The sequence below is a fragment of the Oncorhynchus masou genome, chromosome 18, assembly GCF_036934945.1.
Source record: "Oncorhynchus masou masou isolate Uvic2021 chromosome 18, UVic_Omas_1.1, whole genome shotgun sequence".
NCBI classification, from domain to species: Eukaryota; Metazoa; Chordata; class Actinopteri; order Salmoniformes; family Salmonidae; genus Oncorhynchus; species Oncorhynchus masou.
Window position 1 is genome coordinate 52585274 of NC_088229.1, and position 24244 is coordinate 52609517.

Here is a 24244-nt window from a genome sequence, read left to right on the forward strand (position 1 = left end):
TTGACTGATAACCTGGACCAGGTTGCTGGCACTGGTTACAGTTTGAAGCTTTTTCTTGAGTGGGCAGCTTGATGAAAGCCAGTCAATATTCAAATCACCCAAATAATAGATCTATGTTGATATCACATACATTATCAAGCATTTCACACGTTAGCCAGATACTGACTGTTAGCCCTTGGTGGTCTATAGCAGCTTCCCACCAGAATGGGCTTTAGGTGAGGCAGATGAACCTGTAACCATATTAATTCAATAGTATTTAACATGAGATCCTCTATAATCTTTACAGGAATATGGTTCTGAATATAAACAGCAACACCTCCACCACTGGCATTTCTGTCTTTCCTATAAATGTTATATTGCTTTGCTACCACTGTAACAAAGGTATTGTCTAAGTGAGTTTATGAGATAGAATATGAATGTCATCTGTTACTAGCAAGTTATTATTTTCATGAACCTTATTTTCTTAAGCTGCATATGTTAATGTGGGCTATTTTGAGCACTTTTCATGGATGTTTGTTTTCATTGGGAAGCTTTGCAGAACTAGACATCCTCATGTTATTTATGTTCGTGCAGGGTGAACTGCACACAGTAGACTTCCTACTAGGGCACAATGCCTCAGTGCTAACAGCACAAATCGGGTTCGATAGACATGATTGCTGCATACAATAGCTGTTGGATAAGCAGAGGCATTCGGGGCAGTTAGAGAGACATCAATTAGGTTACTTACATTATGTCTACCAATGTCCTTGGTATAATATATATTTGTTAAAGCATTATGTTGACTCAGGAACACAATGGTAGGAATTAACTGAGCTGAGCTTGGGTCATTGATTGATAAGTCATTGTCTCAACGCAGCCTTATAATGTTGTGAAAGGGTCCAGGAACCCAAATTATTTGGGTGGATCCCATCCTCTTTATAAAACGTGTTTTGTTTCCAAAAGGTATCAAAATTGTCAACAAGTTACACCCATTAAGCTGCAAAAATCACATAGCCAGTTGTGAGGAGAAATAATCCTGTTCAATGCCACAATTCAGAGAGGACACCGGGCCGGATATGATGGGTGTTTTATTAGTGTCAAGCAGAGAGTCAATCAACCCTGAAATCCAGTTTCAACTTTTCAGAGCTGCACTTCGCAATGTCATTAAAATACAAATGGACTACGAGAGAATCGATGTCCATGTCCTGCCGTAGTACATTCGGGAGCAGATTAGTAATGCCATTTACTCATGCTCCGGCATAGGACATAGTTCCTGGTGCAAAAACAGTCACATTTCTTACCATGGAGCTGCCCAAAATCACGGCCGGCGAGAAGGACGAGGAAAGCCGCGCAGGCCTCTGACAGATGGAGAAGCCCAGCACGATCCAGAGCAAGGGCGGACACTCGCCGACGTGGAAATCGTAGGGGAAGGATAGGAGTAGGCACAGTGGCCGCAGACACAGGTACCCCCAGTGACTAAGATGCAAGGAAGATCAGGCTCCAGGGCCTCTCGCTGGGAGTGTAGGGCAGCTTTGCGGCAGGCCGCTGTCTTCGGCTTCCACGGCTCGTGACACGCGACCATCATTGATTGCCATGCGCCCTCTTGCTTCGACTCGGCTATCAGATGGGGGAGGAGAGGTAGGAGATGGCTCCCCTGGCGAACGAACTCCGAGCAACACCGGCCAGTCGGATATAACGATAAACGACAAGACGGAAATACATCCAACATGCGCAAGTGGTAAACATTCCACTCTGCGTTTCCCCCAGTTTCTTATGTAGGCTGGCTATCTGCGTGATCAAGGAAGCCACACCGAGCCTATAATCCTTGGAAAGCAAACGGTTGCCGCATTGGAACTCTGAGTGATCCAGTTTGTCCCGAAACAAAGTAGTAGATACAGCTCCTACAGCGCTGGTTCATTTCCTTCTCCAGATGGCTCCATTGGAAAACTCATCTGGGACTAACTTAGTTAGCTGAATGGCTGACATTAGCTATATTCAGCTCATGAGATATTATTCTTCAAGAACCAACACATATACACATATATGGTACACATATATGGCAAAAACATCCGTATCTATCACTGTGTATTTAATCCTGGTAAAGCATTGATCAAAACTTTTGATGGGATCCAACTAATTGTTTTTGAAATATTCAAGATACGATACCAGTGAGCTGGAGTTTCTCAATAGTCTTTTCCTCCATGCATCTGGAACTACTAACTACAGCGTGCAAAAATATCCCTCTTCTCAACAACCCCCTGTACTACTTCTACCCCACATAGAGATACAATACGTTACATCTAATAGCGTGACGCACCCACAGTGGCCCTTCACCCAGCAACTTTAGTAGATTATTATGACGTTCGTAGGACAACATTACTCACCCACAGTGGCCCTTCACCCAGCAACTTTAGTAGATTATTATGACGTTCGTAGGACAACATTACTCACCCACAGTGGCCCTTCACCCAGCAACTTTAGTAGATTATTATGACGTTCGTAGGACAACATTACTCACCCACAGTGGCCCTTCACCCAGCAACTTTAGTAGATTATTATGACGTTCGAATGACAACATTACTCACCCACAGTGGTGACCGAGTACTTCCAGCGGATCACGTAGGTGTCTCCTTCGTGCAGCTGGCCCAAGCTCGCCGCCACCAGCTCCTCCTCCTCAAACTCCCGGATATGCCAGGCGTCCACTGCCACTGTGGCGAGCTCCGCCTGGCGTCCGTCCTCCGTTCGAACCATCCCGTAGCCACGCTGAACGTCTACGCCCTCCAGGAGGCTACGTACGGGGCCACCCACACTGTCCAGCAGGGCCTTGGCGTCGCACGGTTTTAAGACGTCGGGCTTGGCCGCCTCAAGGGGCGAGCGGAGGGTAGAGTGCACAGGGCTCTGGAAGGGGAGAGAGAGAGAGAGAAGGAAATGGGTGTTCGTTTTTTCTTTCTTCTTTCCACAAAAGCAATGGGACCGTATACTGTATGACTATGTGATTATGCCTCATAACATGATGACCCAATGTGACAAAAGGGCCTGAAAAGGGTGCATTCTATTCATCTATTATTTTTAATACCGTAATGAGTAAAAAAAACAAAAAAAAAACAACATTTAATTGCATTCCCATACGAGAACGCTTTTCATTTGCTACACAGACATTCTTCTCCCTGTCTCCTCATCTGCACTGATCTGAAAAGAACTGACGAGGTGAAAGACAGCCTAACGATGAGCTTGCACCATATTGCTTTCACCTGTCTTTCCCGAGCCATTGCTTGCTCTCTGGTGTTTTAGGCTCGGTTTCTGTGTAAGCACTACTGCTGATGTAAAGAGGACTTAATAATTATTATGTTTTTGATTGAGGACAGCTGTTTAAGCAATTGAGATAAAGCCCATGCCGCCCCCCCCCCCCAACCACCTAGATCCATTTCCATACCTTAGCCTCATCCATGGCAGACTCCTCTTTCCTCTCGGCCCAGTCCAGGAACTTCTCTCTGAACAGAGCCGTCTCGTTGTGCTCCGACAGACGGCCGAACAGAGCCCAGCTGGGACGTCCCTCACCCTGCCTACACACAAAACACATACAGATACACACAAACATTGAGAAAACGACACCAACAAAAACACTCTCTCACAGTGCGGTGCATCTAAAGTAGTGATGGGGGAAGAAAATGGATACAAATACATAACGCAATATTATTTGATGATATTACAATGAAACTTTGACATGTCTCTCTGTAGCAGACAAGAGCAACGTGTTTGGAATATCGAATCGCAACACATATAAAATCCTGAATAGCAATAGATATATTGGCACCTAAGTATTGTGATAATATTGTATCGTTAGGCCCCTGGCAATTCCCAGCCCTAATCTAAAGTGTCTTCGCCCCACCGACACTGACTTCAACATTTGCAAATACTTATCACTGCTAAACAGATGCTAGACACATGCTGCCATACTATAGTGTAGACAGTCCTTTGCCTCTGCATATTCGTGGTAGTGGCACTCAGTTCAAATGAGAGCACTGGTCCTTCAAACACTAGCCCTTCAAGCAACTCCAAACGTTTTTGTGGCATGACCCAGCAAAGACCTTTTGAATTTTCCTGTGGTCATCATCAAAAACTGAGCGATGTGATTGGACAGTGTGTATAAAAGGGCAGGCTAAGAAGTTGCAACTCACTCAGGGACATCAGTATTGGTTGAACAGGCGTCCAGGGGGTTGACCCTGCAGCTGCTGTAGTCGTAAGAACCGCTCCACAGCTGCCTCCCTAATTGGACAGCCACCTTTCTGTCACCAAGGGGGACGTCCTTCCCCGTCCACACGTACACCTCACTGCCAAAGTCAAACACTAACACCTAGAGAGAGAGGGAATCAGGAAAGTCCGACACACACACACACACACACACACACACACACACTTTCACACACAGGTATACCTCTTTAGAGTTGAGCAGGGTGACACTGGGGATGGAGGCCCAGGCCTCTTTGTGGGGCACCAGTTTGCCCTCCTGCAGCCCATAGACTCCATTAGAGTCTAACACACCACTTTCATACAGCTCATCCTCCTCCGGCTCCCCTGCACCTGCACACAAATGGACATGGAAATGGACATAAGTGTGTGTGTGTTGAGAGGGGGAGGTGGTATTTTGGGTGTTGGAAGGTGGTGTGTGTGATGAGGTGTATTAGATATGGTCATCTAATGTGTGTTTGTGTGTGGTCTGTGTTCAAGTGTGCACCTGGGATATGTTTACGACCTGGTCCACCGTGTGTGTGTACAAGAATGTGTTTATGCGAGTACGCACATTTATTTATTGTGTAAGTGTACACTGTGTGTATGTGTGTGTGTGTGTGTGAGAGAGAGAGACTGCGTGTGTGCACATCTACTGGTGTGTGTGTACAATTTATGAGCACACTGTATGTGTGTGTATATGTGTGCATGCAAACAAGCACGTATGTACCTCTGTAGTCGGTCTTGCCCCCCAGTAGGTCCCAGAACTCCTTAGCCCATTTGTTGTCAGTGTTGATGCCCTCCTCCAGCACAGTCACCTGGGAGGCCTTACAACCAAGGTCCCTCTTCGCCTGCACGAACGATGCCATCTCTGAGGCCTAGGGATACAGGACAGGCCAAAGAGCTTAGGCCATGGTCGTATTCATTCGGGCAAGTGAAATAAAACTTTTTTCAATTCATTATTTGTATTTCGATGAACTTCCTGACGTGACTGAAAATGATTACTTTTGGATAAACAGAAGTGTCTGGGGGATTAGGATTTCTGGATGGGGAAGGAGAGAGGCTAGTGTGGAGCTGAACAGTAACACATTTCAGAATGAATGTTGACATTGTATCACATGATGGCCACAGAGCAAATACATACAACTTCAACTGATCTACTTAACTCTAGAACTGGCAGCCATGTAATACTGAATGCACCCAAATGGAACCTTTGGTTTCTATGTGCACCGGTGCCTCTTGACATTACTTTTAAACTCTAGGCGGTAGCTCTAGGCTAGAACTCATCCAACATTCTCTAGAACCTTGGCATGTTGGAAAACCAAGCCACCCCCCAAAGAGACATTCTACTCGGAAACAGAGCAGAACTAGCTGTGAAACGACATAACTCTTTAAATATTTATCCTAAAACCTAAGACTTCAGCTGAATTTTGATTCTTGATGGATCAGTACTGCCTTCAGAGGAGTGTAGCACCCTCCGGGCGGTGGAAGGACTGCTATGTGAAGGGGAAATTCTTTCCCCCAGGAAATGCAGTGTGAGAAGGTAGAGAGCTGCTCCTCTCCCTCCCCATCCTCCTTCTCCCAGGATGGTGTCTCTGTCCTCGTCACCCTCTACGGTTGCCACCAGAAGCAGAACTGGGACCTCCAGGCTCCACCAGGACATACCGCAGTTCCTCCCACCTGAGGAGCAGCAGCAGTGTGGAGAGGGTGAAGTCAACTCCACAGTTGAGCCGCTGGTCTGCCAGGTTAAAGTACACCGGCGACTGAAACAGGCTAGTCCCCGCCGCCACCACTGTGAGGCCCAGGGTGGAGAACAAGCCTCCCACATCTCCACCTGGACCATGGTCACCAGGCTGAGGGCCCCTGTTTAATGACAAGGGCGATGACCAGGTGATGCAGCTCCTCTAGATTTAGTGCTCCCAGGCCCAGCCATGTTCTTCACCAAACTGTACACCTCTTCTCTCATGGCCGAGGTATGTCATGCCACCATATTATACAGCTGTATTCTTAGAGAGCCACTGAAACAATTTTACATTTGATAGAGTTAAGGGTCTGATTTCTCTCTCTCATCAGAAGAGGAGGAGAACCTGCGGAAGCTCAAGGAGCCCTTGGAGAACAGGTTTGTCCAAAACATTGCTCCCAGACTTCCGTCCCATACCCATCACCTCTCGTCACCAGAGAGGAGCACCACTGGCAGGTCTGAGGCTAAGGAGGAGCTCCTAATGATCCATGGACACTGCATCCCAGTGTACCAGCAGATCTACCACTTGGTGGTGGACTCCATGTTGGCCACCGCCTCTGTCCATTCCCCACGATATAGCCTGAACCAGCAAATGTGGGAGGCGCTCTGGTGCCCCACCTTCACCAGCACCCAGCTGGTAGACGGACGAGTGGGGGTGGAGGAGACGTTGAGCGTGAGACGCTACACTCCCCAGATAGACGTGGACATCAGCTCGGAACCAGAGCGCCAACAGTCTCAGAGGAAGAGGGCCAGGCACTGAACTGAACAACTGCTTTTACTCTTTAAAAATAGAATTCAGATATTTTTTACACATTTCAAAATAAATATTTTTAAACTATACTATTTTGCGCTGGTCTTCCTTACCATCATATTTAGACAATAAAATGCAGATATATTTAAAACAAACAGTTCATAAAGTATAACAGTTCCTTATCATCTGTTCATTTGAGAACATGTTGAGAGGTCGGACAGTGTTAGTGAATGATAGTCCTGTAGAATAGAGGGTTGAGAGTGATGGATGGAAAGGTGGAAGGAATGTAAATGGGAGAGTGCTCAGCCCATGTCCCTGTGAGTAGATCTGAAAGGATCAGATCACAGTAGACCCGTTCCAGGAGAATGTCGTGGTGAGTACATCCTGTTTGAAGTACACTAGACCAACATAGCTACTGTGGTGTAGCAGGCGTCAAAGCTGAGTGCTGAAAAACCCTGGAAGTACATGAGTGAAATTAGGGCTATGGTGCTCATTTGAATTTCCTAGATTTTTCGGGCTAAGGATCAGTCCAACATGTTCACCTAAAACATTGTTTTTGTGTTTAATTATAGACAGAGGCTGCGGTTCCAAAGGTACCCCCCCATTCTGGCCCTGTCACGACACCCACGGAGCAAAAAATAAATACTGAATCTTCCCCAGAGCAAAACAGCTGTACCACGTTCCGCACGCGTGTTTCTTTACCTCAGCTTGACGCACAGTTTTGCCGTCATCCTCCCTTCACATTTCTCACTGTCAATTGTGAATGAAAAGTCATGTTTTACGATGAACCATCAATGCCAATCATCTGATCTCAATCAGTTTAATGAGAATATGCATTTAGATCTTCTTGCGTTACGTACAGTGTTGTTTCGAAGTACAGTGTTTTGAATTATGTACAGTTTCTGAATTTTTGAGCAGATGGAGTTAAACTGAAGCATACCTGTGTGTTGTTTCAATCAAAGCACATTTTGCCTAGTGGCGCACGCTGTTGATGTTGAAACTGGTGTTTTGCGGGAGTAGTACACAGCGTTGTACAAGATCTTCAGTTTCATGGTAATTTCTCACATGGAATAGCCTTCATTTATCAGAACAAGAACAGAATGAGTTTCAGAAGAAAGTACTTTGTTTCTGACCATTTTGAGCCTGTAAATGAACACAAAATTGCTGATGCTCCAGATACTCAACTAGTCTAAAGAAGGCTTTTTGGACAGTTTTATTGCTTCTTAAACAGCACAACAGTGTGCTAACATAATTGCAAAAGGGTTTTCTAATGATCAATTAGCCTTTTTAAATGATAAACTTGGATTAGCTAACACAACGTGCCATTGGAACACAGGAGTGCTGGTTGCTGATAATGCCATACGATGAAGCGTGATTCATCACTCCAGAGAAGGCGTTTCCACTGTTCCAGAGTCCAATGGCGGCGAACTTTACACCACTTCAGCCGACGCTTGGCATTGTGCGTGGTGATCTTAGGCTTGTGTGTGACTGCTCAGTTCTTGTGCTGACGTTGTTTCCAGAGGCAGTTTGGAACTCTGTAGTGAGTGTTTCAACCGAGGACAGACAATTTTTTAGCGCTACATACTTCAGCACTCGGCGGTCTCGTTGTGTGAGCTTGTGTGGCATACCACTTCATGGCTGAGCCGTTGTTGCTCCTGGACATTTCCACTTCAGCACTTACAGTTGACTAGGGCAGTTCTAACAGGGCAAAAATTTGACCAACTAACTAGTTGGAAAGGTGGCATCTTATGACAGTGCCACGTTAAAAGTCACTGAGCTCTTCAGTAGGGCCATTCTACTGCTAATGTCTGTCTATGGAGAATACATGGCTGTGTGCTCGATTTTATACACCTGTCAGCAACAGGTGTGGCTGGAATAGCCGAATCCACTAGTTTGAAGCTGATGTCCACATACTTTTGTAAATATAGTGCATGTCTAGTACCTTGGCTTTCTCGATGACGTTGGCGAACTCTCCGCTCCACATGAAGCAGTGTTTGGGGGTGATGAGCAGGAAGCAGTCGCCACTGTTCAGGGAATGGGCAGCGGGCTCCACCAGACGCACCTGCACGTGCCTCCGACCTGCAGACCATACACAGACAAACCCCCTTTAGAAACCAGACAGTCACTTACTCCAACCAGTCATTCCTATGCTTATGGAAGTTTAGTTAAGGAACAACCCTGAAAGAATTTCCGAAAAATATATGCTACTGTACACTCCCTGGAGATGAAGTGGATGGGTGAAGCAAAGTTTGAAATCTGTGCCACTGTTGTATTGTTCAAGAGTACTGGTAATGGACAAAAAAATGTGTCAAATGTATTTACAATGAAGAATCATTGTAAATAAAACGTAGTGCACTATACAGAGAATATGGTGCAATTTCTGAACAGAAAAAGGGCGTTCCTGACCTCGTGACCTTTGCCCTCTGACTGACCTTTGATGCGGATGAGCATGAGCTTGTTGAAGGGCAGCGTGCTGTTGTTGGTCACCACCTCAGTGGATTTGGTGCTGCGCAGGTTGACCTTGCGGAAGTTCTCCTTGCTAGCCAGGCCGGCCAGAGCTGCGTCCGCCAGGTTGGAATGCTTGGCCACTGTGGATGACAAGAGACAAACTGGAGGTTAGTCGGCCATTAATGTACTTGGCCAATGTGGACTTGAGCTGAAACGGGGGTGGGTAGCAATCCAAAATGGAGGTTAGCAGCAACTCATCGACACCCACACCCGCAGCCTCTAACCCACCGACTCCATGGGGGACCGTGCATTCAGCTATGTCACCCTCACTCTCTGGAACTCTCCCCCCCGTATACCTACGAATCTGACTCCATTCAATCCTTCAAGTTCAGTCTCAAAACCCACCTTTGAGTAATAGTATTTACTAGTATGGGGTCCAAACAGGAAACAAAACAAATAAAATACATATTGTAATATAGATAATACTCTATTATCTCCTCCCTCTGCCTCACACTTCAGAAACAGGAGATGGTTCCTGCCCTATGAGCCCCTACATAATACAGTGCAAATTACAATACAAAATATATAAAAATGTCTGTCTCTTCACAGTCCCGGTTGCCCGTAAGGTGTTCTTTTAATTTGGTTTTATTGCTAGCTTGAGTTACCTGGGGTTCAGAAGGTTTCATGTCGTCATGGCTCTATTTAATACAGTGCATTTCCCAGCCTCTGTTCTGGACCTGGGGTATGTGACGAGACCACTGATACCATATCTGTGTTGTACCGATGAGTGTCCGAACTGTGTGTCAAATGCTTGAACAGACAGTTTGGTACCTTAAACAACAAGCATTCAGCCTATAGCATTTCATTTTTGTCTTGCCCTCTTGTCTTTTTATCATGCAGGCAATGTCATGTAAACTGTTGGTCCCATGTTTCCTGAGCTGAAATAAAATATCTCAGAAATATAATAAAATAGCACTTCCTTAGCCACCTGGGGATTCACCTTTTAGAAAACGATCCATTTACAACTTGTTAAACGGATAGTTATCTTTGAAATCTGTGTTGCATGGGCCTCCTGCGTGGTGCAGCGGTCTAAGGCACTACATCACAGTGCATGAGGCATCACTGGTTCGATCCCAGGCTGTGACGCATCCGGCCGTGACCGGGAGACCCATGAGGCGGCACGCAAGTGGCCCAGCGTCGTCCGGGTTCGGAGATGGTTTGGCCGGCCGGGATGTCCTTATCTGATCGCGCGACTCCTGTGGCGGGCCGAGAACATGCATACTAACGTCGGCGTTTCCTCCGACACATTGGTGCGGCTGGCTTCCGGGTTAAGCGTGCCGTGTGCCAAGCAGCATGGCTCTCGATCTTCGCCTCTCCTGAGTTCGTATGGGAGTTGCAGCGATGGGACAAGACTAACTACCAACTGGATATCACAAATTTGTGGGGAAAAGGGGGTTAAAAAGAAAATAAACAAACCACCTTGCATTACAGAACACATATTACAGGAATGGCTTACTCCTCTCCACTTGGATCCTCTTAGTTTCCACGGTAGCTATATTGAGTCTCTGTTCCGTGTAGACCTGGCGGATGTCGTTGCGGGCCGCCAGGGCACGGAGGGGGTTGCGTGAGCCCTGGTTATTCCGAGTAGGACGCACAGCACGCTTGTGCTCCGTCACTGCCGACGTCAACCTAGAATCATACGCAGAAGACGGGGAAGTTAGAAGGAGAGATGTACACCTTGAGATAATTTACAAATGCAAAAGGTCATTTAAAAACAAAAAACTTTGTTAAGTGAGAATAGGCATTGGTCTGAAGCTGAAAAATAAAGGAAATTCACATGAACACCACAATGCCGATTCCACCCATGCTCTTCCAAGGTTTTCCAGCACACAGCTCTGACCTGCTACAGTAGCTATGTTGGTATAGTACTTCAAACTGTGTGTAGGCAGGTTGCTTAGGATTCAAACCTTCTCAAACAACCTAATTCATACTTTTTTGGAGGTGCTTCCACAATAACGTGATTGTACGACATTCAAGGTATTGGAATCTTCACCCACCACAGTAAGACACTATCCCATTGCGTTACCTTTTCATGCTTTATAAATTAAATGAGGGCAAACTTTGCTTTTATTCTTACAAGACCATCAGGCTTGATTGAGACGATTTGTCTTGTAGTAATGTGGTGCATGCCTGTATTTCCTTAAGCTTTAATTTGAGCAAAACATGTAATTGAAAAAACAATATATAAACATCCTTTTTTGTCAGTAGGTGCCCAACATAACAGGTGGTGGTGTGTTGGACACAGTAGCTCAGATAACAGTTACAAAAATCATGAATGCAGACATGCTAACTTAAATGTGTAATATTGAAATATGCCTAGAAGCACTTGTTTCAAACATTATCCTGTTTTATCAATTGCTGTTCTGACCAATGGCGAGTTCATTACCTCTTGTCAAAATAATGTGGTTGTTTGTACTTATTTCTTACTACAATAAAGATGGCGACGCAAGAATAATACACATTTGTGAATTTAGTTTCTTTTTCGGCATTAGACCAATGCCTATTATGACATAAAACATTAATTCATTAATTTAAAAAAAATGTCTATGTTATTCTTTTACACCGGAAGATGATTATGCTAAATTATTATACAACATTATAAATAAGCAATAAGGCCTGTGTGGTATATGGACAATTTACCACAGTTTTGGGATGTTCAACATTCCAACCTTGTCTAGCATTATCTACTCTCATGGCATTATTCCATTGTTTGACTCACTTCTAAATGGGGTACTTTTATTATGAAGGCAAACTGCATATTCCACTATTGTGGCTAATCCTTACTGTGGCAAGCATCACACAGGTGTGCATGGCAGAGTTGAAAAATATCCAACACATGGTTGTTAGTATGGCCCTGTTGATCAACACACGTAGATTAAAATGCCAAAAAGACAGGAGGAGAATGGTGTCAACAGATCAATATATATGCGAAAATATTGGTCTGAAACGGTACCAGAACCATACAGGTCCCCTAAACAGAGGACTTCACGGCTAAGAGGTTTAATGAAAGAATGGTCAAAATATCTCCTCCAGGTGAACCTGCAATGTTCCAATCCACAGGCAGGAACTCAAACCATTACTTTCCAAATCCTGTTCTTAAAAAGTTGACTTTGACAGACTATGTCTGGAAGCATTCATTCCAAAATGATTTTGTTCATACACTCAGTAGTGATTGCACATTTATTTATCTTGCTTGGTGAAAATATAAGTCGAACAAAACTGTTGACTTGTTGAACACAGACTCAAAAACAGACTCAATTGATCAAGTGGAAAGCATTTCCTTTTCTTTTGACTGTACGCTGCTGGCTGGCTGTGCTGCAGCCTGGCTGTGCTGAAGCCTGATCTCATAGCATTTCGTATGATTATGTACAGTACCAGTCAAAAGCTTGGTAACACCTACTCATTCAAGGGTTTTTCTTTATTTGAGTATTTTCTACATTGTAGAATTATAGTGAAGACATCCAAACTATGAAATGCAGCAAAATTTGAAGCAAAAATTGGATAAAAGTAGAGACTCAGAGCTACAAAATGGCATATCATACACTACAGTTCAGGAACAATGGGAAAGTCATTTTGCTTTGAAAGTTGATAAACTTGTAAACTCACTTTGAAAAAAATGGCCTTTGAATATTTTGCTACTACTATTGGAGAGCCCTTCTTTGTCTACACCCATTCAGCATCATTCACACCCTCTTAAGCTTTAGCCCCACCCATCTCTTTAAGGGTTGATCCAAATGTAATAACTGCAGCAGACAAGCACCTCACTCATGAAGTTACTTCCCTGCATGAATCTGCAGGTAGCTAATCAACCAGGTTCAATGCTAACATTAGGCTATAGCTAGCCAAGTATATGGCTCTTTCTGTCAAAATTAGAAACATGTCATATCCGAAAATGTAGTTAGCTAGACTATCTTAACCGCATACATCATTCATGGTTGGAGGCATCTCCTGTCGGATGCCATGGTTGTCCGGGTGTTTTCTCCATCTCCTTAGCTATCATACTTGAATTCCACTGATTTCAAAATATGTTAGCATTGTCTATAAATGCTACAAAAAGGTAGCACATTGTTGTTTCTTATGTGCATGTGAGAGCGATAAATTATACATTTTATAAAAACTGTTGCACCTACAAATTTAGTAAATCCGCCATTTAAAAAAAAGAAGACCGAAAGTCACTTTATGGACGCTATAGTCTCGTTTTAATCCGACGTTAGAATTTGAGCTAGGTAGGCGCAAGAAATAGTTTTAAAAATCAATTGCTAACAACCCAGTATCTGGTTCTCGGTAACGGCTGGACGATCATGACGAGTTGCGGGGAGCGTGTTGTGTACCTCCAATCAAGTTGATTTAAACATTTTCATCAAGATTGGTGTCATATTGGCTTAGATATGATGGTGGGGATTTTAATTTAACATTGAGCTTCAATCAATGCGTATCGCCCCCCAATGATCAAGTTAACTGGTACAGTACATCTCATAAAGTACATTGGTATGGAAGATTCTGTATAGTCATGCTCGTACTGTAGGAATAAATAAGAGCAATTTGCCTAAATGAATATGGGAAAAAAGACAACTAAAAACAACTATCTATACTTTTTTTAAATGTTAAAACAGTGTTTCCAAATCTCTCCTCAAGTACCAACTACTCTAGTCGATAAGCAAACTCAACTAATCAAATTGACCAGTGGAATTCCCTGACTTATTCTCCCACTGAGAACTAAACTAAGCAAAAAAAGAAACATCCTCTCACTGTCAACTGCATTTATTTTAAGCAAACTTAACATGTGTAAATATTTGTATGAACATAACAAGATTCAACAAGTGAGACATAAACTGAACAAGTTCAACAGACATGTAACTAATCGAAATTGAAGAATGTGTCCCTGAACAAAGGGGGGGGGGGGGGTCAAGATCAAACAGTCAATACAGCTGGTGACACACCAGATACTAAGTACTGCAGTGCATCTTCTCCTCATGGACTGCACCAGGTTTGCCTCGTTCTTGCTGTGAGATGTTACCCCACTCTTCCACAGGATCCAACAGGTCCCAGACGTGCTCACTAGGATCCGGGTTCTTTGCTGGCTATGGCAGAACACTGACATTCCGGTCTTGCAGGAAATCACGCACAGAACGAGCAGTATGGCTGGTGGCATTGTCATGCTGCAGGGTCATGTCAGGATGAGCCTGCAGGAAGGGTACCACATGAGGGAGGAGGATGTCTTCCCTGTAATGCACAGCGTTGAGATTACCTGCAATGACAACAAGCTCAGTCCGATGATGCTGTGACACACTGCCCCAGACCATGATGGACCCTCCACCTCCAAATCGATCCCGCTCCAGAGTGCAGGCCTCGGTGTAACGCTCATTCCTTCGACAATAAACGCAAATCCGACCATCACCCCTGTTGAGACAAAACTGCAACTCGTCATTGAAGAGCACGTTTTGCCAGTCCTGTCTGGTCCAGCGTCGGTGGGTTTGTGCCCCTAGGAGACATTGTTGCCGGTGATGTCTGGTGAGGACCTGCCTTATGACAGGCCTACAAGCCCTCAGTCCAGCCTCTCTCAAACCTATTGCGGATAGTCTGAGCACCGATGGAGGGATTGTGCATTCCTGGTCTAACTCAGGCAGTTGTTGTTGCCATCCTGTACCTGTCCCGCAGGTGTGATGTATCGATCCTGTGCAGGTGTTGTTACACGTGGTCTGCCACTGCGAGGACAATCAGCTGTCGGTCCTGTCTCCCTGGAGCACTGTCTTAGGCGCCTCACAATACGGACATTGCAATTTATTGCCCTGGTCACATATACAGTCCCCATGCCTCCTTGCAGCATGCCTAAGGCACGTTCACAATGATGAGCAGGTACCCTGGGCATCTTTCTTTTGGTGTTTTTTAGAATCAGTAGAAAGGCCTCTTTAGTGTCCTAAGTTTTCATAACTGTGACCTTAATTGCCTACCGTCTGTAAGCTGTTAGTGTCATAATGACCGTTCCACAGGTGCGCATGTTCATTAATTGTTAATTGAACAAGCATGGGAAACACTGTTTAAAACCTTGATAATGAAGACCTGTTAAGTTACATTTTTATGAATTATCTTTGAAAGACAGGGTTCTGAAAAAGGGACGTTTCCTTTTCTGCTGAGTTTATATTCAACAGGACTGATTCCAATACAGTTTGTAGATTGCTACATTGACACAGACTGAACCGTACTTTGGCGTGTCGGCTTGAAGGTCACTGAATTCCTCCTCGGTCAGTGCAGTAACGACAACGCCTCGGGCGGTGGGCGACACAGGCTTGTAAAAGCGGCCAAACGTCTCCTCATCATCCAGGGTCATGACCTCCTTCTCCGTCTCGGCAGTCACCTCGATGGTGGAAGTCCGGCTGTGCCCCAGCCCTGCCAAGAAACAGAAAGCAGGAAATGAGAACTTTCAGGATTCAACCAGTTTGACTGAACTCTTACTACTGTAGATCAAAAGGCCACCACTGTCTAGTTTTCTACGAAACCCCATGTGTATGACTACCCATTATCGCGCTATAGCCCTGCAAGCCAATGTGTCAGAGAAGTATCAACATCGAGAAACTCAACAAGCGATTCCAGTTACTTTCTGTAACTCTGAGTGTGAGGAAGTTCAGACATAAGTCAATTGGAGAGAGAAACGTTCTTATTTATTGGCAATTGCGTGTTGAGTCTGTCGATGTTCAAGCTTTTATGGCACAAAGGGTGTCATGACAAAAGTGTGCCTACGGAGAAACTTGATAGTGGCTTTATTTTTAAAAGATGTCATAACAAAAAGTGTGGCCACGGTGAACCCTAATAGTGTCAGTGTGTGGGATTTACCTTTACTGTGGAGCTTGTCCAGGAAGGACTCTAGCTTGTCCAGCCTCTTGTCCCCTTCCACCTTGACACCAGTCGGAGTGGAGATTTCTTCTCAGCAAAAGAGATGACGACATATAGGCGGCCATTTTGACAACAGGTCACTTGATGTATGGTTAGTTTCCTGAGTTTAGAATTCTAGGAAAATGGCACTTGTATAGCACTTTTTACAAATACATGTCATGGGGCAACTAACTATGGACTTAAACCCCAAATAGTAAGCAGAGGCTTAAATGGGATAGTGTAAGATTTTGGCAATTAAGCCCTTAAGCATGCTATGCTTCTAGTCGACTTCCAGTCATTGCGCTAACGCTAGATAGCATTGGCACGAGAAACTAATACGAGTTCATCGGACTCTGGTAGGTAGAAAAGGGGCTTAATTGCCAAAATGTCACACTATCCCTTAAGTGCCCCCAAATAATCTGACTGAATATGTCAAAATGTTTAGACTACTAGTCTGATTATACAGTCCATCTAATCACCAAAAGGAGAACATAGTATACCTTCATGTGGCTTGACTGGCGTGGCGCTGGACTTCTTAATGTGGGAAATGGGAGACTCCTCTTTACCAGTCTCGGACACAAGACCTGATGGGAAAGAACACTGGGGTCATACTGACGTCAGTGGACTTGTGCAATTTATATGAACTGTGAGTATATACCGTAATTGCTGGACTATTAAGCGCACCTGAATATAAACCGCACCCACTGAATTATTAAAAAAAATATGTATTTTGTACATAAATAAGCCGCACGTCTATAAGCCGCAGGTGCCTACCGGTACATTGAAACAAATTAACTTGTTCACTATCTTCCTCCTCCTGTGCACTGAAACCACTGAAGTCATCTCCGTCGGAGTTGAATAGCCTCAGAATTGCTTCATCCGATGTTGGATCGTTTTCATTGTCGCTCTCTTCACTTTCATCCGGAGGCAAATACCCCGCTGAGCTCATGCTGCCCCTTCAACACGTAGCAGTCCAGCCTTTCGAAACCCGTTGATGATAGTGGATTTTTTGACAATGCTCCACGCTGTCAGGACCCACTGGCAGACTTGACGATAAGTTGCTCTTCGCATGCGGCCCGTTTTAGTGAAGGATTTCTCCCCACTTGTTATCCAAGCCTCCCACTGAACAAGGAGCGCCACCTTAAATGCACGATTTACACTGATGTCGAGTGGCTGCAAATACTTTGGGCCATCTGCTTTTCTTCCCTCTGAAAACTTTTGAAGTCTTTTTGCACTGAGTCAGTTCCTCACGCTGCTGTTTCCAACGTCTTATCATCGACTCATTAAGGCCAAGCTCCCGTGCAGCAGCTGTATTTCCTTTTCCAACAACCAGATCGATCGCCTTCAACTTGAAAGCTGCATCATATGCATTTCTCCGTGTCTTTGCCATGATGAGGGTGACAAAATTACTACCGTAATCAGAATGATGGGAAGTTTAAGCGCGCTCGATTTACGTCACATTATGTGACGGTGCTCAGTTTTTTGGCGGCATGAATCTTGTGAAAGCGGGAAAAATCCATAAATTAGCCGCGTCATTGTATAAACCGCGAGGTTCAAAGCATGGGAATAAAGTAGCGGCTTATAGTCCGGAAATTACAGTACTCTAAATATAGGATTTCCAAGTTGCATTTTCTAAGCCCTCTCCACATACAATAGGATTAGCCAATATAAAAACAGCAAGCGCGTGTGGAACGATAGGTGTGGTACAAGGGGGTGGGGGGGGGGGGTCTGACGCAGACCTCTCTTGGCCATGCGCCCGGCCACGGTGAACTGGGTGGAGTCGTTGGCGGCGCCCCGCCCCCTGCTCTTCCATGCCTCCTCCTTCTCCTGTAGGATCTTCATCCTGTCCGCCAGGGACATCTTGGTCTCCACGTCCGCACTGGACTTCTGATGGGGGAAGGGAGAGGAAGGAGAAAGGGATGGAGAGGGGGAGACGGGTTAGAAATAGGAAAATGAATGAGTAGCACATGGGGATGTGTGAAACCTATTCCTCAGCCTGAAGTGTCCCAACTTGTGTCAGCAAAAAGCTAGCTTTTTGGCGTGGCGCAGACTGGTAAGACGATTCAGGAAGACGGTCACGTGTGCTGGCAAGGCAGGGGTCCCGAGTTCGCGACAGGTACGGGCCAAATTGGGAAAAAGTGGCACTCGCTAAACAAGCAGCGTGACGTCCTTTACAAATGCATGTGTTGACAGTTCGTACATAGAATTTTGGGAGAATATTGGGCTACTTCTACAGCTGAATGTTGGAGACAAAGAGTGTGGGAGAGAGATGCAGAGAGAGCAAGAGCGAGTCAGACACACAGAGCACAAACACATATTGGAACATTTCCCAAACTACATTAGTCTTCAGGAAACTTATGAGCTACACTACCAACAGAGAACCCCTCTTCTCCCCTCGGAAGCAAAACAAATGTATACTCATGAATCTTGCTTCATTGCCATTGCTGTTTCTGCGCCTAAATTTCATCATTAAAATGAATTACTGTGGAATTTACCAGGCACAAGTCCCACGAGCTGTTGCACAGTAATTCATGATATTAAATATCCGTGATGCATTTTATGGCCTTGGCTTGATTTCCAATGGCTGAGTACAGTACAATGGTGTGTGTGTGTGTGTGTGAGCTGTGAGATAAAATAACAAAACCCCTTTCGGGAGACTGCATGGTTTCAAAATGCCAATTGTTATCCACTCATTAGAAAATAACGATGTGATAATATTTAATCTCGCTAATTTACTCTCCTGAAAGTTAAAACGCTAATTGTGAAAAGTAAAACAGGCTACAAATGATTGAATGAATGCCGAGGGAATGTTGCCTAGCGCCACGCGGAGAATGGAATCAATCAGATGTTAAACATACATACAGTAGATCAAAAGGACTCCTCCTAGAACCACCTGGCCTGTCAAAGTCTGCATTAATTTTTGTTCAGCTGAAAACTAGGAAGCAACTAAGCCTGCTGACTCACTGATACATTCAACAATAGAGTACCAACCTAAACAAACAGGGCCGGCATCCCAGATTAAGCCTAATCCTGGACTAAAAAGCATTTTCAATGGAGATTTCCCATTTGAGCATGTTGTTTAGTCCAGTACAAGCTAATTGTGTCCAGAAAACTGGAGTAAGGTAGATATGTAATGTATTGGTCCCAATCTAGATTATTGAGAAAGTTGATATTATATAGAAATATACCAAGATATATAGACATTGAATTAGTCAAAAGGAACTGAATTATGAGAAATATAAACAGAATGACTAAAACTGTTCAGCTTTAGCTGACAACTAAAATGTCTATATGGAGACATAAAAGAGAAGGTTTCAGGCCCCAAAGCTCCATATTAAATCACTTCCCCACACTTGACACACCCACACCTGAACATATTTGAAAGTCTTGGGTCAAAACATGGATAGGCATTTTGAAGGAAAGATTTGGTTGATTCCAAAAACATTTTTTTTTTAATAAAAGATTGCCATTTACATTATTACTTTAGAGAAGAAAAATTACCGTCATGGATATTACAGGGCCTTGAAGATTTCTTGATGAAAATCTATCATAACACATTTGATGTCATTTGGAATGTTTTTTTTTTTTTTTTTTTTTTTAAATGTCAGCAGAAGGCATAGTACCTTAGGACTGCATAAATAGGAGGTAGCCTGAATACTATACAAGGCCAGGCACCACACAGTTACAGATCAAGTTATACACACATACACAGTTGAAGTCGGAAGTTTACATACACCTTCGCCAAATACATTTAAACTCAGTTTTTCACAATTCCTGACATATAATCACAGTAAATATTCCCTGTCTTGAGGTCAGGGCTTTGTGACGGACATTCCAATACCTTGACTCTGTTGTCCTTAATCCATTTTGCCACAACTTTGGAAGTATGCTTGGGGTCATTGTCCATTTGGAAGACCCAGCTTGCGACCAAGCTTTACATTTCTGACTGATGTCTTGAGATGTTGCTTCAGTAAACCCTCATAATTTTCCATCCTCAAGATGCCATCTATTTTGTGAAGTGCACCAGTCTCTACTGCAGCAAAGCACCCCCACAACATGATGCTGCCACCCCTGTGCTTCACGGTTGGGTTGGTGTTCTTCAGCTTGCGAGCATCCCCCTTTTCCCTCCGAACATAATGATGGTCATTATGGCCAAACAGTTCTATTTTTGTTTCATTAGACCAGATAACATTTCTCCAAAAAGTACGATCTTTGTCCCCATGTGCAGTTGCAAACCGTAGTCTGGCTTTTTTTATGGCGGTTTTGGAGCAGTGGCTTCTTCCTTGCTGAGCGGCCTTTCAGGTAATGTCGATATATGATTCGTTTTTACTGTGGATATAGACACTTTTGTACCCATTTCCTACAGCATCTTCACAAGGTCCTTTGCTGTTGTTCTGGGATTGATTTGCACTTTTCGCAAAACAAAGTACATTCACAGTTCCAATCCTGATTTGTTGGTCATTACTGAGACGTGGTTAAATAAGAGTGTTTTGAACACTGATGTTAACCTTTCTGCTTATAACATTTTTCGTCAAGACAGATCTTCCAAAGGTGGTGGAGTGGCAATGTTTACCAAAGAACACCTTCAGTTCTCGGTTGTCTCCACCAAGTCTGTCCTCAAAGAATTTGATTTGCTGGTTTTACACATTAAACTCTCAAATAACTCTGTTAACTCATGCTGGGTGTTAATCGGCCACCATCAGCACCGGCCTGTGCCCTAAATGACCTAAGCGCTCTCCTGGCCCCTTACACTAAGTCTGAATTTGTCCTGCGTAAACCACCTGACCAAGTCCTAAAGCAATGGGACTCCCTAAATCTTTGTCAGACTATTACCAATCCCACAAGGTATTCCTCCAAACACCCAGAAAATGCTACTCTCCTTGATGTTATCCTCACAAATAATCCTGATAGGTATCAGTCTGGTGTTTCTGTAATGAACTTCGTGATCACTGTTTGACAGCTGGTGATTGTAATGGCAGCTCAGTGAAATGACCTGTCCTGATTTGTCATAGACACTTGTCTTAGACACAAAAAACTTTCATGAGCAAGCCAGCCTTCATGACCTGGCCCCTGTAAATTGGTAAAGAATCAGCTTAATCCCCTCTGTCAAAGACGATTGGACCTTCTTTTTGATATTTTCAGAGGTATCGTTAACAAATACGCACCCATAAAGAAAATTAGACTTAAACACAGGTTCAGTCCCTGGTTAAACCGTGATCTGGCAGAGTTACTCCACTTCAAGAATTCCATTTGGAAAATCGCTCGGCACAAGCATACTCAGGCTGACTGGCTCTCATTCAGGCAAATTAAAAATAAGTGCACTCAGGCTATCTGGAAGGCCAAAGTTAGTTACTTTAAGGAGCAGTTCTCCCTCTGTGGGTCTAAACCCAAGAATTTCTGGAAAATGTTTAAAGACCTGGAGAATAAACCCTCCTCCTCACAGCTGCCCATGTCCCTTAATGTTGAGGATGTGGTTGTTACTGACAAGGAGCACATGGTTGAGCTCTTTAATCAACACTTCATTAAGTCAGGATTCCTATTTGACTCTGCCATGCCTCCTTATCTGTCCAACATTTCCTAATCTCCCACCCCTTCTAAAGCGACTATCTCCAATGCTCCTCCCTCTTATTCCCCTTCCCAGCTACAAAGTTTCTCACTGAGTCCGAGGTGCTAGAGCTCTTTAAACTTAGATGGCTAATACAGCCTGAAACCAGTGCTGGTGTAGGCCAAGATCAGCATTTCTGTGTAACAGTATCTACTAAATCAGAGAGAAATAAGCGAAGCATGAATATGTTAGCTACATCAAAGGGGAATGTACCATCCTATAGGGCCCCCTGGGAAACGACGACAAACACTTTGGTTCCTACCCTTTCACAATAATTTCTCCCTGACTTGTTAATTTGTCATCATGTCAAACAATGTACTCAAAGTGCTGCCCACTATATTGTAACTATTGAACTACAATAATCATTCTATTTCCATGATTCCAACAGTACACCAATAAACTACGCCTATATATTTAGCCCATTTCATGCAGCTCTAAGTGGCACTGAGGAAATTATAACAAAAGCGTAGGACATTGATAAAAGTGATGAAAAATGTTTGGGGTTGAAGGTGGATTGAACGGTATAAAAACAAATCAGAATGGAGAAATACCCATTGAAATCACGTGTGTGTTGCCACCCTATAAATTGTATAATTCAAAGACTTACTGTCAACATACAGTAAGTTAAACAAATATTGTGAAATGTTATTTTGGCCATATTGCCCAACCCCACACACACACACACAAATAATAATAGTGAAGACATCAAAACTATGAAATAACACATATGGAATCATGTAGTAACCAAAAAAAGTGTTAAACAAAACAAAATATATAATAGATTCTTCAAAGTAGCCACCCTTTGCCTTGATGACAGCTTTGCATACACGTGGCATTCTCTCAACCAGCACTCCGTCACTCTCCTTTGTTAAATAGCCCTTACACAGCCTGGAGGTGTGTTGGGTCATTGTCCTATTGAAAAACCAATGATAGTCGCACTAAGCGCAAACCAGATGGGATGGCGTAATCCTGCAGAATGCTGTGGTAGCCATGCTGGTTAAAGTAGCCACTTGAATTCTAAATACATCACTGACAGTGTCACCAGCAAAGCACCCCCACACCACCTCCTCCATGCTTCACGGTGGGAACCACACATGCAGAGATCATCCATTCATCTATTCTGCATTTCACAAAGACACGGCGATTGGTACCAAAAAATCTCCAATTTGGTCTCATCAGACCAAACAATAGATATCCACCAGTCTAATGTCCATTACTCGTGTTTCCTGGCCCAAGCAAGTCTCTTCTTATAATTGGTGTCATTTAGTAGTGGTTTCTATGCAGCAATTCGACCATGAAGGCCTGATTCACAGTCTCCTCTGAACACTTGATGTCGAGATGTGTCTGTTACTTGAGCTCTGTGAAGCATTTATTTGGGCAGCAATTTCTAAGGCTGGTAACTCTAATGAACTGATCCTTTGCAGCAGAAGTTACTATGGGTCTTCCTTTCCTACGGCAGTCCTCATGAGAGCCAGCTTCATCAAATCAAAGTTTATTTATCACGTTCGCCGAATACAACAGGTGTAGACCTTACAGTGAAATGCTTACTTATAGGCTCTAACTAATAGTGCAAAAAAGGTATCAGGTGAACAATAGGTGAGTAAAGAAATAAAAACCGTAAAAAGACAGTGAAAAATAAGAGTAGCATAGCGCTTGATGGTTTTCGCAACTGCACTTGAAGAAACTTTCAAAGTTCTTGAGATTTTCCAGGTTGACTGACCTTCATGTCAACTAGGGCTATCGTCTGTATGCCAACCCTACCTTGTCACAACACAACTGATTAGCTCAAACACATTGAGGAAATAAATTACACAAATTAACTTTTAACAAGGCACACCTGTTAATTAAAATGCATTACCGTTGACTACCTCATGAAGCTGGTTGAGAGAATGCCAAGATTGTGCAAAGCTGTCATCAAGGCAAAGGGTGGCTACTTTGAAGAATCTCAAATATATTTTGATTTGTTTTTTTGCTTACTACATGATTCCATATGTGTTATTTCATAGTTTTGATGTCTTCACTATTATTCTACAATGTAGAAAATTATTTTAAAAAATAAAGAAAAAACCCTGGAATGAGTAAGTGTGTCCAAACTTGAGTGGTACTGTACATACAAGCTTGCGCACACACTAGGTGTACACACACACACGCAAACACAAGCACGTGCCCACACAGACTCCTAGTAACTCACCTGATTACTACTGACTTGTCAGTGTGTATGGTTGACAGAACAGGCAGGGTATCATACAGAGATGAGGAAAGGGTCTTGAGGTGGAAGAAGGGGAGGAAGAGAGGAGAGAAGGGGGGTGGGTCATCCTTAATATCCGGCGAGACCACAGCTGGAGTGGGAGGAAATTGGGTTTTGAGACCGTGCAGAGAAGCAACAGGAGTCATTCCCAACCTATGAGGGAATGCCGGAAGAGCGAGGGGAAAAGAGAGAGGGAGGTGAAAAGGTGGACCTATTCAGTGAGAAGAGGGGGATACATAATTAGATGGTGCCCATCCTTCCCATTTGGGATTGAGGCCTGTAGGCTTTGGTAAGCCTGCAGGTATAATGCTTAAT

At 43.9% G+C, this 24244-nt stretch overlaps 1 protein-coding gene across 1 annotated transcript in view; it reads right to left on the minus strand.

Moving 5' to 3' along the window:
- svild (supervillin d) overlaps positions 1–24244 on the minus strand; it is a 115496-nt gene that overhangs the window by 20921 nt on the left and 70331 nt on the right. Inside the window, 12 exon segments of the mRNA XM_064923657.1 lie at positions 2565–2877; positions 3413–3542; positions 4158–4333; positions 4415–4560; positions 4937–5084; positions 8641–8777; positions 9131–9286; positions 10663–10835; positions 15410–15593; positions 16038–16124; positions 16577–16660; positions 17816–17963. Coding sequence (XP_064779729.1) covers positions 2565–2877; positions 3413–3542; positions 4158–4333; positions 4415–4560; positions 4937–5084; positions 8641–8777; positions 9131–9286; positions 10663–10835; positions 15410–15593; positions 16038–16124; positions 16577–16660; positions 17816–17963 — 1882 coding nt within the window.